We start from the raw sequence: 16,206 nt of genomic DNA, 5'->3' as shown, positions 1-16,206 counted from the left end.
ACCCACCACCACACCCAGCTACTTTTTGTATTTTTAGTAGAGACAGGTTTTCAGCATGTTGGCCAGGCTGGTCTCAAAATCCTGGACTCAAGTGATCCACCTGCCTCGGCCTTCCGAAGTGCTGGGATTACAGGTGTGAGCCACCGCACCCGGCCCCAGAAAGATTTTGGATTTGAAAGGTCTTGATGTGGCTGGGTGCAGTGGCTCACACTTGTAATCCCAGCACTTTGGGAGGCCGAGGTGGGCAGATCACCTGAGGTCAGGTGTTTGAGACTAGACTGGCCAACATGGCAAAACCCCATCTCTAATGAAAATACAAAAATTAGTGGGGTGTGGTGATGCACGGCTGTAATCCCAGCTACTCAGGAGGCTGAGGGAGGAGAATCGCTTGAACCTGGGAGGCGGGGAGGTTGCAGTGAGCTGAGATCATGCCACTGCACTCCAACCTGGGCAAGAGAGCGAGACTCCATCTAAAACAAAAAAAGAAAAAAAGATCTTGATGTTCATCTAGACTGGTATGTGAAAGGGCACCCATGATGGAAACTCAAATGTTTATGGACACCAGGCAAGTGGCCAGCTAGTGTTTTGGGGGTGAGATTAAAGGTGTCAAGGTGCTTGCTTGTCTCTGCAACCAAGTTTCACCCCTGCCTGTTCATCGTGTAGACAGGCAAAATGAGCCAGCACCTATGTGTGGTCAGAGAGTCTCTGGTTTGCAACCTCTGTGAATGTGAACCTCCATAAATGTCTCTTAATATAAAGTCTTTTTGGGTAAAATTCAGACCGTGGTAAATGGGTATTTACAAGCTTATTGGGGTGACATCACAAGTTAACAGTATCAGTGTCCCCTTTCCTCACTCTAAGTTTGCAAAAGCAATTACAAATATGTAAGTAGGTTTCCCATTTAGTAACATTCTGGTTATGTATATTTCTCCTTACAGCACATTAAATTGTACATTCACAATAAAACTGAATAATACAATGAATGCATGTGCTGTAATAGCTGCTTTGGAAAGAGTAAAGATTCGACCAATGGGTAAGTTGTCTATTATTGCTGCATTAATCTTCATGTGGCTTTTAATGTGTTATTTTTCTAATTGAAAATGTAATTAATAAATTTACATATGTTACAGCTTTCTGTTTTGACTCCTTTGTCCTTGGGCAATTTCTCTCTCTTTTTTTTTTGAGGCAGAGTCTCAGTCTGTCACCAGGTTCAGTGACACAATCACGGCTCACTGCAGCCTCCACTTCCCGGATTCAGGTGATTCTCCCACCTTAGCCTCCCAAGTAGCTGGGACTACAGGCATGCACCACCACACCCAGCTAATTTTAACATTTTTAATAGAGATGAAGTCTCCTTATGTTTCCCAGGTTGTTCTTGAACTCCTCGGCTCAAGTGATCCTCCTGCCTCGGCCTCCCAAAGTGCTGGGGATCATGAGCCACCACACCTGTCCATTGGGCAATTTTTAAAGAGCCCTAGAAGGTTATTTTTCCTGCTTGCTAATAAAGTTTTTTATTTTATTTTACTTTAAGTTCTGAGATACATGTGCAGAACGTGCAGGTTTGTTACATAGGTATACATGTGCCGTGGTGGTTTGCTGCACCTATCAACCCATCATCTAGGTTTTAAGCCCTACATGCATTAGGTGTTTGTCCTAATGCTCTCCCTCCCCGCTAATAAAGTTTTAATATGTCTTATTTGATAATATGATAAACCCTGTTGAGAAGGAGAATTCTTTTTGGAATGTTCAATGGATTGCTACTGGGATATGTCCACTTTTTAAATTGACAAGCAAAAATTGTGCATATTTGTGGTTTACAATGTGATGTTTTGATATACATCGCAGAATGGCTATATCAACTATTTAACATTTGCATTACCTCACATACCTATCATTTTTTGTGGTAAGAACATTTAAGGTCTACTCTCTAAGCACTTTTCAAGCATACAATACATTCTTATTAATTGTAGTCATCATGTTGTACAATAGATCTCTTTTATTCCTCCTGCGTAACTGAAATTTTGTGTCCTTTGTCCAACATCTCCCCAATCCCTCTGCTTCTGACCCCCAGTAAACAGCATTTCACTCTCTGTTTCTATGAGTTTGACTTTTTAGATTCCACATCTGAGTGAGATCATGCGGTATTTGTCTTTCTGTGCCTGGCTTATTTCACTTAACATCATGTCCTCCAAGATGTGTTTCCTTGTGAATTCCTCTTAGGAGTTACTGAAGAGTGATTAGTGCTGCATGCATATAACCCCCAAAAAATCAATAAATATTTTTGAGCACTGCTATGTATACAGTATATAATTGTCAATGCAACGGCGTCCAATCTATTTTATCACCTGTTTTAGACAATTGCTCTTTTAAATGCAGTGTAGGAACCGTGATACTTAATGGTTCTGAGCTGCCACCTTGCTTTGTTCTTGACCGTGCATTTTTCTTACTCCTTTTCCTTTTGTCTCTCCTAGAACACTGCTGCTGTTCTGTCAGGATACCCTGCCCTTCCTCCCCAGAAGAGTTGGAAAAGCTTCAGTGGTATGTAACAAACATGCTGACCCTTCTCCTTAAAAAAAAAAAAAAAAAAAAAATCACCATGCTAGCTAAGGAGTTTTAGAATTTTGGGAGTAAAGAAGGCTTTCAATTTTAGGGAAAATGCAGTTTTCTGCAGTATGAAGTTTCCACTTGGACCACTGCCTTAAACCAGTGGTTTGAAATCTTAGCTGCACATTAGAATCACCTGGGGAGCATTAAAAACACTGACTCCCAAGACTCACCAACTAAATGTTTTGTCATTTAAAAAACATGTTTGACGGTCTGATAGGTGAGAAATGGTAGCTCAGTGTTACTTTAATCAACATTTCCTTACTAAGGCAGAGTCTGAACATTTTTTCATATATTTGGGGGCTGTTTTGTATCTTTTTGTGAATTACATGTACATGTCTTTTCTGTATTTTTTCTAATTGATATCTGATCCATTATTTAAGAGTACTTTAGCCGGGCGCGGTGGCTTATGCCTGTAATCCCAGCACTTTGGGAGGCCAAGGTGGGCGGATCACGAGGTCAGGAGATCGAGACCATCCCGGCTAACACGGTGAAACCCCAGCTCTACTAAAAATACAAAAAAAAATTAGCCGGGCGTGGTGGCAGGTGCCTGTAGTCCCAGCTACTCAGGAGGCTGAGGCAGGAGAATGGCATGAACCTGGGAGGCGGAGCTTGCAGTGAGCCGAGGTTGCGCCACTGCTCTCCAGCCTGGGTGAAAGTGCAAGACTCCGTCTCAAAAAAAAAAAAAAAAAAAAGTACTTCATATATTGTGCATATTAGCTCTTTATATGCATATCTATGGTATATGTTGCAAATATTTTCTCCCAGTATTTTAGTTGTCTTTTGACTTTATCATGTTTTTTGTCATGGAAATTTTGAAACAATTTTATGTAGTTAAATACGAAAAAGTTCATCTTTTCCCCAGTGATCTGAGATGTCACCTTTGTCATATACTAAATTTTGATAGACATTTGGGTCTAATTCTGGATGTTAGATGTTAACACTGGGTGACCAAGCTGCGTGGGAGGTATACAGAGCTGTTTGTATTGTTTTTATAGTATTTCTGTAAACCTAAAATTAGTTCCAATAAAAAGTTAAAACAAAATACTGATTCCCAGTCACCAGGCTCAGAGATTCTGATTTAATTGGCCTGGGATATAGCCTAGGCATTAAGGCCCTTCTGGACCAGGCAAGGTAGCTCACGCCTGTAATCTCAGCACTTTGGAAGGCCCAGGTAGGAGAACTGCTTGAGCTCAAGAGTTCAAGATCAGCCTGGGTGATATCTCATTTCTACTAAAAATTAAAACAAACAAACAAACAAACAAAAAACTGGGCATCGTGGCACGTGCCTGTAGTCTGAGGTGGGAGAATCACTTGAGCCCAGGAACTCAAGGCTGCAGTGAGCTATGTTCATGCCACTGCACTCCAGCCTGGGCGACAGAGCAACACGCTGTCTCAAAAAAAATAAAAATAAAAATAAAAATAAAAGCCCTGCTGGCGATTCTAATGTGCAACCAAAGTTGAGAATTGATGCCTTAAAATCATTGCTCCAATGGAGGGAAACTGGGAGATGGGTGCTCCAAAACAGCAAAAGACTCTGAAAGTCACACATGATGTGACCACAGGTGTATACATAGAAAAAAACAGGGAGGACAGGAATGAAAATGTTCACTGTGGTTCCCCATGAGTGACCTGCCTGCTGGCATTATGAGTTTTGTTTGTTTTTTTTTTTTTTTTTTACTTTTTCTTTTCTTTCTTACTTTGCAGCATTTTCTATATTCTTCTACAATCAGATAAAAATTGTATTTGGAAAAAAAGGACTTAAAAAAATCTGTGTAGCTTCTCAGATGGGAAGAGAAGGCTAAGTGTAGCCTGTCTGCCCTTTGTGGGCCAGATTTCTGGGATATACTAATATTAAAACGTTGGACCTTGAGGAACAGGTAAAAGTCTTTGGTTAAGGATTTGTAGCAGGATTTTCTGCAATAGAAAGTAAAGAGTAACATGCCCCATTCAGCTTCACATGCCCCATTAAGCTGGAGCATTGAGCCCCATTTTGGGGATAGAGTTTCTGGAAGCATTGGGATCGGATCAGAAGAGCATCCCTCTTTTGACGCAGCCCCACTGACCCCTAGTGGCTGCCCCTAGTGGTTAAGAAGAAGAAACAGGAATAGAAAAGGGGTCAGGATGTGAAACTGATGTCCAGTTAGGGCTCAGTCATTAACTAGCTGTGTATCCGTGTTCCAGAGCAGATGCTTTTTTACCTTCAGCGTCTCAGATCAAATGAAGAAGTGAGTTAGAGCTCTGTAAAATTAGGAAATGGACTGGATCAACACTTCTCAAATATCACCGTGCACATCCATCACTCAGGATCTTGTTAAAATGCAGATTCTGATCCAGTAAGGCCTGGGCCTGAAAGTCTGCATTTCTGACAAGCTCCTCAGGTGAAGCCAGTGTTGCTGGTTCATGGACCCCACTTTGAGCACCGAGGGTCTGTATAGAGACTGTAGAGCAGTGCTAGTGGTTCTCAATCCTGGCTGCATGTTGAAATCCTCTGGAGCGTTTTAAAAACATTGATGCAGCTGGGCATGGTGGCTCACGCCTGTAATCTCAGCACTTTGGGAGGCCGAGGTGGGAGGATTGCTTGAGGCCAGGAGTTCGTGACCAGCCAGGGCAACATAGTGAGACCCTGTCTCTACAAACAGTTTTTAAAAATTAGCCGGGCAGGGTGATGTACACCTGTAGTCCCAGCTGCTTGGGAGACTGAGGCAGGAGGGGTCACTTGAGCCTGGGGAGTGGAGGCTGCAGTGAGTCATGATCGTGTCACTGCATTCCAGCCTGGGTGATAAAGCAAGACCCTGTCTCTGAATGAATGAATGAATGAATGAATTTAAAAATACATCGATGGGTGGGGGGAGGGGGGAGGGATAGCATTGGGAGATATACCTAATGCTAGATGACGAGTTAGTGGGTGCAGCGCACCAGCATGGCACATGTATACATATGTAACTAACCTGCACATTGTGCACATGTACCCTAAAACTTAAAGTATAATAATAATAAATAAATAAATAATAAAAAATAAAAACAAAAATACATCGATGCCTGCCTCCCACCCTCAGAGACTGGTGTAGGATGTGGCCTGGGCTTCCCAGTTTTTAAAAACTCCTGGGTGGGGTGGTTCTAATGTGCAGCCAAGTTCGAGAACCACTGGGCTAGAATTAGATGCCCACCCAGGGTCTTTCTAATATGTTGGTTCTTAGGTTTAACTGTACATTAGAAATACCTGGGGTATTTTTAAAACATACTGATGTGTCAAGGTGGCCTTCTAGGGTGCTGGAAATGCTCTGTTTTGATCTAGGTGGTGATTATATATAAAATTCGTCAAGCTCTAAATCTAAGATTAGTACACTTTATGCAGGCTACACCGCAGTAAAGAAGCACATTAAAATGCCATGCATTAAAATGGGCACTGTGCCCACTGCCAGAGGTTCCAGGTCAGCTGGTTTGGAGTGGGAGCCCAGGCATCGGTGCCGAGGTACTCTGAGGGGTTCAGATGTACTGCTGGCATTGCCCACCACTGCTCTGCCGCTTCCCTGTGTGCCTCACAGTGGATGGAGGGCTCTGACTAGCATAAATGACAGGAGTAGAAGGCAACCTCTTCACAGTTGAGCCCAGTGAACGGGGCCTTCTGCAGGCCCCCAGATAAGCTGAAGAAAATTTAATGTATACTTTGCAAAGCACCTTTACCCCAACTTGGCCAGGTGGGTTGCTACAGTGTACAGTTTAGGGAATGGAGCCTGAGAGATGTTGGGTAAATTGTCCACAGGAGTAGTGAAAGCTGGAGCCCTAGTGAAGGTTGTTTGTTCGTTTGTTTGTTTGTTTCTGAGACAGAGTTTTGCTCTTGCACCCAGACTGGAGTGCAGTGGTACAATCTTGGCTCACTGCAACCTCCGCTACCCGGGTTCAAGTGATTCCCCTGCCTCAGCCTCCCGAGTAGCTGGGATTATAGGCACCCGCCACCACGCCTGGCTAATTTTTGTATTTTTAGTAGAGACAGGGTTTCGCCATGTTGGCCAGGCTGGTCGCAAACTCCTGACCACAGGTGATCCACTGCTTCGGTCTCCCAAAGTGTTGGGATTACAGGCGTGAGCCACCGTGCCCAGCCAAGTCTAGGCTTTTTGACTCATGACGTTTCTGACTGTCTGACACCCTTTATCCTCACTGCCCCGAACCTCAGGGGATGCAGGGAGGCCTGTGGCCAAGTGACCAGCCAGACTGGACCAAGCAGGCTTTTCTTTTTATAGATGTGACTTGCTTTAGGCCCCTTGACCTAATATTCCTCCCTCTTCTCACCCTAGAGAAGCTCTAAGAACACATTCTTGTTGGTGTTCTAAGTCTCCATCTGACACTAGATCGATCAGAGGCTTCCTTGAGTAAATATTCCCTGGGTAATAATTTGTTGTTCCTCCTCTAGTTGTTCCTCCCTAGATCTCTCAAGACTGATGGATCTTGTGCCAGAGAGTAGGTGAGGACTTCTCCACCTTTGATGCCCATGAAAATCACCAGAGAGTTTAGAAAATACATATGCCCCATCCCAAGACCAGCTGAATCAAACACAGAGGAGTGGGCCACAGAAATCTATATACACATATGTTTTAAAAAGTGTTCTGGGCCAGGCACAGTGGCTCACGCCTGTAGTCCCAGCACTTTGGGAGGCTGAGGCGGGCAGATCACCGGAGGTCAGGAGTTCGAGACCAGCCTGGCCAACATAGCAAAACCCCATCTCTACTAAAAATACAAAAAGTAGCCGGGCATGGTGGCAGGTGCCTGTAGTCCCAGCTACTCGGGAGGCTGAGGCAAGAGAATCACTTGAACCCAGGAGGCGGAGGTTGCAGTGACCCAAAATCACGCCACTGCACCCCAGCCTGGGTGACGAGTGAGACTGTCTCAAAAAAAAAAATGTTCTGGGTAGTTCTTATGCACAGCCAAGGTTGAGAACCACTGAGCTAAAGGAACCTTGAAGACACAGCTGCTGTAGACCACCTCTTTTGCCCCAGCTTGATTCATTGTTTTCATTCAACCAACATTTCTTGGTCAGTTACCATGGGTCAGCTACCACTATGCCAGGCTATAGCAGTGTAAAGTTGATTAAGACAGATTCCTAGTATATGAAAACCAGTTGGGTCACGAGACATTTCGCAGTTCCCCTCACCCGGGAGCACAGAGAAGATTCCCTCAATTGAGTGACCATGAGACACAGAGCCACAGAGCAGCAGTGAACTGGGGAGTCACAGAAGAGCATCTCTCCTTGCCCATTCCTCTCCCAGGAAGTAGGTGGTAGAAGTGGGCAGGGGCTGGGGGATAGTGGCAGGTGCACAGAGGGTGTGAAATGGCAGAGGCTGGAAGTGTCATGTCCCTGATGTAACTACGTCAACTTGACGGTGTCAGATGATTGCCAGAGGGGAAAGACTTGCCCCCTCTGTAGCTCATTCGTGTCTCACATGTATCTCTCTGATTTGTTCCTTTAGTGACCTGCAGGATCCCATTGTCTGTCTTGCTGACCATCCACGTGGCCCACCATTTTCTTCCAGCCAATCCATCCCAGTGGTGCCTCGGGCCACTGTGCTTTCCCAGGTCCCCAAAGCTACCTCTTTTGCTGAGCCTCCAGATTATTCACCTGTGACCCACAATGTTCCCTCTCCAATAGGGGAGATTCAACCCCTTTCACCCCAGCCTTCAGCTCCCATAGCTTCCAGCCCTGCCATTGACATGCCCCCACAGTCTGAAACGATCTCTTCCCCTATGCCCCAAACCCATGTCTCCGGCACCCCACCTCCTGTGAAAGCCTCATTTTCCTCTCCCACCGTGTCTGCCCCTGTGAATGTCAACACTACCAGCGCACCTCCTGTCCAGACAGGTAAATGTCACTTGAACAGCGGCCAATCTGCCAATCAAGACATCTATGATAAGACCATGTTGAGCCTTTCTTTGTATGATGTTCGCTTGATTTCTAGAGCTTTCCTTTCGGGATTCTAACGTTCTAATGACTTACATGGTTGCATAAGAGTCATTGTGTTGAGGTGGCACATCTAATTTAATCAATATCTAATTTAATCATTCCTCTCTTCTGAAACCATTAAGTTTATTCTACTTTTTAGCTCCCAGGTATCGGTATCTTTCATGCAGTTGTCACTTTGCTTCTTGGCTGTGGCTGAGTTCCATTGTTTTGACCAAGATAATGGAGAAATAGCTCTAAAGGGCAAGCACAGATCTCATTTGATGGAGTTGGAGATTTTCTAGGTTTCTTTCTCCTACAAAAGTTGGTTGGAACACTGTTTTCAACACCCTGAAGAGTAAACTTTTGATCTATTAAACATAGCAGCTCAGCTTAGAAGACAAAAGAAAAAATTGGCAGGTCTGAAAATCAGTCAGTCACAGAGTGACACAGCTGGGACTGAGCCAAGGTAGTGGTAGGAGGGGAGAAACACTGTGAAGACCCAGGCTTGGGTCCGCACGGGCCCTCGCAGACAGTGTAATCTGGAACAAGCTCCTCCTGCCTCCGCCTGTTCTATGCGAGGATCAAAATCATCACACTAACTGCATGAGGCTGAGAATGAAGGTGTACGTGAGAATGCTGTGGAAACCGCCAAGGCCTCCAGGGTCCAAAGTGGGCTTAGTGGTACAGAGATAAAGGCAAGAGGGAAAGAAGCTGAGAGAAATCTGGATACACTGAAGTTCTAGTTCCATGAGTAAGAGGCAGGTCTTCCTCTAGAATTTGGAGGATGGGGGAGGCAAAGCCAAGTTTTTGGTGACATTAGATTGATTTTGGTACCCACCTCCTCCACCCTGGTGCCAGCATCACCAAGAGATAAGGAGCTTCTGCCAAATGACTTCATATTTCTTCAAATTTGCACTGCTCTCTCTTCAATAAAGTTTTTTAAATTGTTTCTTTTTTTTTTTTTTTTTTTGGTAGCTTTGGGGTCTTGCTATGTTGCCTAGGCTGGTTTTAAACTCCTGGGCTCAAGTGATCCTCCCACCTCAACCTCCCAAAGCGTTGGGATTATAGGTGTGAACCATTGTGCCCAGCCAATAATTTTTTATAAATGTAAATATTTTCAGCCAAATTAGAAAAGCATTGGGGCTGTAGTCAAAGGAAGGTCCAATGGCTGATGAAGAATAAAGTAAAATTGAAGTTCATTAGCATGGGCCTAAGATGCCCACCTTCCCAAAGCTAATTCCCAGTGATCCCTAGACTCAGCCTAACAGGCTACACAAAACACTATCAAGGTGGCCTCTGGTGCCTATGTATTCCTGGGGCAACAAGAAGCAAAGTGACATATTCATAAAAGATACAGATTGAGGTGTTACCCAGGAGCTAAAAATTAGAATAAACGTAATGGTTGCAGAAGACAGGAATGATTAAATAAGATATGCTACTGTAACACAATGACTATTATGCGACCATGTAAGTCATTAGAACAGAAACAGAAATATACAGAAACTTGGGGGCATTTTCAAGTCTTGATGTGAGGTGAAAATAGCCCAACAACAAATAGTTTGCACACCATGTTTATAACAGTGTAAATACACATGCGTAAAGATTTGACGGGAATAGGCAAAATAATAGGATGTTAAGTGGTGAAATTAAGAGTTGTCTGTTGTTAAAGACAGGTTTGTATCATTGTTTCCCTATTAAAAATCAGACTTACAGGTGATAGTCCAGCTTTCATAATATTCTTTTTTGTTTTGAGAGAGAGAGAGAGTCTCACTCTGTCACCCAGGCTGGAGTGCAGTGGCGCAATTTCGGCTCACCGCAACCTCTGCCTCCTGGGTTCAAGCGATTCTTCTGCCTCAGCCTCCTGAGTAACTGGGACTACAGGCACATGCCACCACACCTGGCTAATTTTTAAAATATTTTTAGTAGAGACAGGGTTCCCCCATGTTGGCCAGGCTGGTCTAGAACTCCTGACCTCAGGTGATCCACCTGCCTCAGCCTCCCAAAGTGCTGGGATTAGAGGCGCGAGCCACGGTGCCCAGCCCATAATATTCTCTTTTTCACAAAAGAGCTTCCAGCAATCCACATAAAATCCTGTACACATGATACAAATTAAATACAAGTATACTTGTGCTTATATGAGTATATACTAAATACACTGATGTGCTTTATATTTTTTAGTTAGATTTATTGAAGTAAAATTTGCATACAGTAAAATGTATCCAATTTTATGGATAAATCAAATTTTTGCAGTTCTGTGCAGCTAGAAACACCCACAGTCACGTAACCACCATCATAATCAAGATACATAAGTTTCCCACTACTCCCAAAGTTCCCTTGTGTCCCTTCGAAGTCAAAACCTATCCCCTCACCCCCAGCCCCTGGCCACCACTGATCTGTTTCCATACAGGTTTTTGGATATTTCTAGAATATCATATGAAGAGACTCACTTAGTATGTGGCCTTCTGAGTTTGGCTTCTTTCACTTAGCATAATGTATTGGAAAACTGGAGATCCACCCATGCCATTGCGTGTATTTAGAGTTAATTCCTTTTTATTGCTGAATAATATTTCACTGTATGGAGGTACCATAGTTTATTGATCCATTCTCCAGTTGATGGACATTCGGGTTGTTTCTAGTTTGGGACTATTATGAAAAAGGCCACTATAAACATTCATGAACAAGTCTTCCTGAGACATATGTCCGTATTTATCTGGGGCAAATACCCAGGAGTGAGTTTGCCATATCACAGGGTCTATGTACGTTTATCTTTATTAGTGGGTTTTCCATCGTGTGTTCATAACACGATTTGGCTCTTTGATATAGACATCGTCAACACCAGCAGTATTTCTGATCTTGAGAACCAAGTGTTGCAGATGGAGAAGGCTCTGTCCTTGGGCAGCCTGGAGCCTAACCTCGCAGGAGAAATGATCAACCAAGTCAGCAGACTCCTTCATTCCCCGCCCGACATGCTGGCCCCTCTGGCTCAAAGGTACGACTTAGCAAACTGAAGTGGTGGTAAGAGGGGACCCTCCAAAGATAAAGATGCTGCTCACATGATTAATATCACCAAGTCTTTTACTCCCAAGTACCAGGTACATCATGGTTTCTCAGGTTGCTACTCTATATTCTGCTTAGAATGAGGAGACAGATGGGACTGCCAAATCTACACTACCAACCTTGAGGCCAGACATTGTGGCTCACGCCTATAATCCCACCACTCTGGGAGGCTGAGGTGGGCGGATCGCTTGAGGTCAGGGGTTTGAGACCAGCCTGGCTAACATGGTGAAACCCTGTCTCTACTAAAAATACAAAGATTAGCCAGGCATGGTGATGCGTGCCTGTAGTCCCAGCTACTCAGGAGGCTGAGGCAGGAGAATCACTTGAACCCAGGAGGTGGAGGTTGCAGTGAGCCAAGATGGCACCACTCCAGCCTGGGAGGCAGAGTGAGACTCTGTCTCAAAAAAACAAAAACAAAAACAAAAACAAGGCCGGGCGCTATGGCTCACGCCTGTAATCCCAACATTTTGGGAGGCCGAGGCGTGTGGATCACGAGGTCAGGAGATCGAGACCATCCTGGCCAACATGGTGAAACCCCGTCTCTACTAAAATACAAAAAATTAGCTGGGTGTGGTGGTGTGCATCTGTAGTCCCAGCTACTTGAGAGGCTGAGGTAGTAGAATTGCTTGAACCCAGGAGGCAGAGGTTGCAGTGAGCCGAGATCACGCCACTGCACCCCAGCCTGGCAACAGAGCGAGACTCCGTCTCAAAATAAATAAATAAATAAATAATAAACTGCCAACCTTTCTTTACAGATTGCTGAAAGTAGTGGATGACATTGGCCTACAGCTGAACTTTTCAAACACGACTATAAGTCTAACCTCCCCTTCTTTGGCTCTGGCTGTGATCAGAGTGAATGCCAGTAGTTTCAACACAACTACCTTTGTGGCCCAAGACCCTGCAAATCTTCAGGTACATCATAATTGATGGCAGAAAAAAACATTCTCTTGTGTGTGATTGTAGTCCCCATTGTATTTCATGATTGAGGCAATTACTGCTTATAGTCAGGGGTGATATTCAAAATATTTGGCATCTAGAACAGTGAGGCACCATAGAATCAAGCCGGGTGCCATGGCTCACACCTGTAATCCCAGCACTTTGGGAGGCCAAGGCAAGTGAATCACTGGAGGTCAGGAGTTCAAGACCAGCCTGGACAACATGGTGAAACCCCATCTCTACTAAAAATACAAAAATTAGCCAGGCGTGGTGGCATCCACTTGTAATCCCAACTACTCAGGAGGCTGAGGCAGGAGAATTGCTTGAACTCGGGAGGCAGAGGTTGCAGTGAGCCAAGATTGCACCACTGCACTCCAGCCTGAGCGACAGAGTAATATTCCGTCTCAAAAAAAAAAAAAAAGACGTTGGTCTTGGCTGGTACAGGATGTCAGAGGTCCCCCTTACACCTTGCGTTAACCCTTTAGCAGCTGAATTTTGGAATGTGGCATGGGTGGTATCCAGCAGAGGGTTCTAGGCAATTGGGAGAGTAGGCAGGGGTGTCAGCTACTTAACATCACATTTCGATATTATAACAAGTGTTAGAACTGCACTGCTGTATATAGTGGTGCTGAGTATCATTCCTGTTTCTAGTGTTTTCTGTCCACCTATTTAGAGGGATTGGGGGCTACAAACACCCAAGGAAACCAAGTCTCGCTTTTTAATTTTCATAGTCTTCCCTTTACAAGTGTACTGCACGTGGTTCTATGAGGACTTGACTCTAACTGGTCACTAACTTGGTGTGTCTGCTGCTACAGTCTCCCTGGGGTCTGCAGTCGTCTTGCACTTTTCAACTATTTCTTTGCATCCTTAAAATGTTTCCTTTCCTTCTTGGAGGCCTCCTCTCCTTATTACACTTCCTTTTTTTTCTTTTTTTTTTGAGATGGAGTCTCGCTCTGTCACCCAGGGTTGAGTGCATTGGTGCGATCTTGGCTCACTGCAGCCTCCGCCTCCCGGGTTCAAGATACTCCCCTGCCTCAGTCTCCCAGGTAGCTAGGATTACAGGCGCCTGCCACCACACCCGGCTAATTTTTGTATTTTTAGTAGCGACAGGGCTGCGCCATGTTGGCCAGGCTGGTCTCAAACTCCTGACCTCAGGTGATCCTCCCGACTCGGCCTCCCAAAGTGTTGGGATTACAGGCGTGAGCCGCCGTGCCCAGCCTATACTTCCTTTCTTTAATTTAGTAGCAACCAGAGGAATAGAAGTAGAAGCTATTTTGCATAGAGATGCCGCAGGTCAGGTCCTTACAGAACCCTGCGTTTTAATTATTAGGCTGGTGCAAAAGTAATTGTGGTTTTTATCTTTAAAAAAAAAAAAAAATGGCACATACTGCAATTACTTTTGCACCAACTTAATAGGTGTGTTTTCCATCTCATTATACTAGCTCCAGACATTTATTCTTATCTTCCACTTGATTTTCAGGTTTCTCTGGAAACCCAAGCTCCTGAGAACAGTATTGGCACAATTACTCTTCCTTCATCGCTGATGAATAATTTACCAGCTAATGACATGGAGCTAGCTTCCAGGGTTCAGTTCAATTTTTTTGAAACACCTGCTTTGTTTCAGGTAAAACTGCTGCTCACTGCTTTTGGCTTGGGTTTTATTTGGAGATGAGGGCATTTCATTTCTTTTAGTGCTCGAATATTCTTAAGGCTGCCGTAAGTCAAATGAATTGCCGAAATGCTGCAGTTCATTTTTAAATGCAGCCTAATGATACTGGTGATGATAAATAACAGTAACTGACAGTTACATAGTATTTATATTTACCAATTGCCAAGCACTATCCTAAGCAGTTACAAATGTTAACTCTAATCCTCTCAACAACCCTGAGAGGAAGGAACTATTATTATCCCATTTTACAGATGAAGCCATGGAGGCGCAGAGAGAGGTTAAGTGACTTGCTTGGGGACACACGGCTTAAATGGCTTAATGCTATGTTCCCTTTAAAGATTCACAAAATCCTGTTGTGTCAATCTGTGCACTTTAGCTCAGTATTTAGAGCATTGTATCGTAGAACAAGCTCTGTTTCTCTGATTGTGATCCCTTGGGAAAGTCACTTTCCTCCTTGTCCCTCAATTTCTGACGTATATTGTAAGATAAACAATGTGGACTGAATATTCCTTAGTGTTCCTTCTAGCTCTAAAACTCTGATAATATCTCATTTACCCTTGCCATCTTGGTGTGCCAGGATCCTTCCCTGGAGAACCTCTCTCTGATCAGCTACGTCATATCATCGAGTGTTGCAAACCTGACCGTCAGGAACTTGACAAGAAACGTGACAGTCACATTAAAGCACATCAACCCGAGCCAGGTGGGGAGAGGCCAGTGCCGTCTGTTCATTGACCAGGAACACCTTGTACAAACTATGCTTGTAAGGCATGGCGGGCAAAAGGCAGATCAGGCAGAAAGAACCTTCAGCTCAGCTGGAGTAGTTTGCAGGACTAGAATCACATCTCTCCATTGGATTTTAACACACTTAATAATTGACCAGGGCAGGTGCAGTGGTTCATGCTGTCATCCCAGCACTTTGAGAGGCTGAGGCGGGCAGATTGTCTGAGCTCAGGAGTTTGAGACCAGCCTGGGCAACATGGCAAAACCCTATCTTTGCAAAAGATACAAAAATTAGCTGGGCGTGGTGGCAGGCTCCTGTAATTCCAGCTACTTGGAGGGCTGAGGCGGGAGGATCACGAGCCCGGGAGCTCAAGGCTGCAGTGAGCTGTGTTGGGGCCACTGCATTCCAGCTTGGGTGACAAAGTGAGACCCTGTCTCAAAAAAAAAAAAAAAAAAAAAAAATTGACCACCTAATTTCCAGGAAGAATTGGTGCAAAAGCAAGCTCTTAACAACTGTGAAATATCAGATATCAGTGTGTGTGGATCTGTGGCTGCAGGTCTGATTCTCAGCTCAGTTCACACTAAGCATCATCTATGACCTCACTACTCACAGTGTGGTCCACAGACCCACAGCATCAGCATCACCTGGGAGTTTGCTAGAAATGCAGAGTCTCAGGCCCCAACCCAGACCCACTGAGTCAGAATGTGCATTTTCATAAGGCCCCAAAGTGATTCCTATGCACGATTGATGAGCTTAAGAAGTGCTGGTCTATTTAGGGCTTACTTGCTTCTAGGGACCATATAAAATAAGAACTCTCTAAAAATTAAGCCTAAGATTCTGAAATTTAAAAAAAACCACAGTTTTTTTTCTTTTCAAATACCTTTCAGTTTTGCTTTTTTTTTTTTTTTAGTTCAGTAAATTAATTATTTGTGATTTATCTTTCTACCACAGGATGAGTTAACAGTGAGATGTGTATTTTGGGACTTGGGCAGAAATGGTAAGTTCCAGTCATAACCTTTTCAAACTCTTGAGTGGGTTAATTGGGGAGGGTGTGAAGTCACTGGTGCTGTGGCCTTGCTGATGGGACAGATATTCTTCCCAATGCCAACAGGTGGCAGAGGAGGCTGGTCAGACGATGGCTGCTCTGTCAAAGACAGGAGATTGAATGAAACCATCTGTACCTGTAGCCATCTAACAAGCTTCGGCGTTCTACTGGTAATATGCCTGTGCCACGTGGCCTTAAATTCTGAGTCTGAGGGGTAGCTGGGCATCACACTACAA

At 44.3% G+C, this 16,206-nt stretch overlaps 2 protein-coding genes across 9 annotated transcripts in view; one reads left to right on the top strand and one right to left on the bottom strand.

The window, feature by feature from the left end:
* LOC134809367 (uncharacterized protein C10orf95-like) overlaps positions 1 to 16,206 on the bottom strand; it is a 73,080-nt gene that overhangs the window by 34,988 nt on the left and 21,886 nt on the right. The gene's annotated exons all lie outside the window — the stretch shown is intronic.
* ADGRG2 (adhesion G protein-coupled receptor G2) overlaps positions 1 to 16,206 on the top strand; it is a 136,771-nt gene that overhangs the window by 103,939 nt on the left and 16,626 nt on the right. For all 8 annotated transcript variants that reach the window (XM_016943191.4, XM_016943198.4, XM_016943195.4 and 5 more), the window contains 9 exons: positions 939 to 1,033; positions 2,472 to 2,538; positions 8,073 to 8,461; positions 11,366 to 11,531; positions 12,355 to 12,511; positions 14,016 to 14,159; positions 14,782 to 14,904; positions 15,877 to 15,922; positions 16,037 to 16,140. In XM_016943191.4, the coding sequence (XP_016798680.2) occupies positions 939 to 1,033; positions 2,472 to 2,538; positions 8,073 to 8,461; positions 11,366 to 11,531; positions 12,355 to 12,511; positions 14,016 to 14,159; positions 14,782 to 14,904; positions 15,877 to 15,922; positions 16,037 to 16,140 (1,291 nt within the window). The remainder of the gene's footprint in view (positions 1 to 938; positions 1,034 to 2,471; positions 2,539 to 8,072; positions 8,462 to 11,365; positions 11,532 to 12,354; positions 12,512 to 14,015; positions 14,160 to 14,781; positions 14,905 to 15,876; positions 15,923 to 16,036; positions 16,141 to 16,206) is intronic.

This window comes from Pan troglodytes, chromosome X (assembly GCF_028858775.2).
Source record: "Pan troglodytes isolate AG18354 chromosome X, NHGRI_mPanTro3-v2.0_pri, whole genome shotgun sequence".
Lineage (NCBI taxonomy): Eukaryota > Metazoa > Chordata > Mammalia > Primates > Hominidae > Pan > Pan troglodytes.
This window is presented reverse-complemented; position numbering and strand designations above follow the sequence as displayed.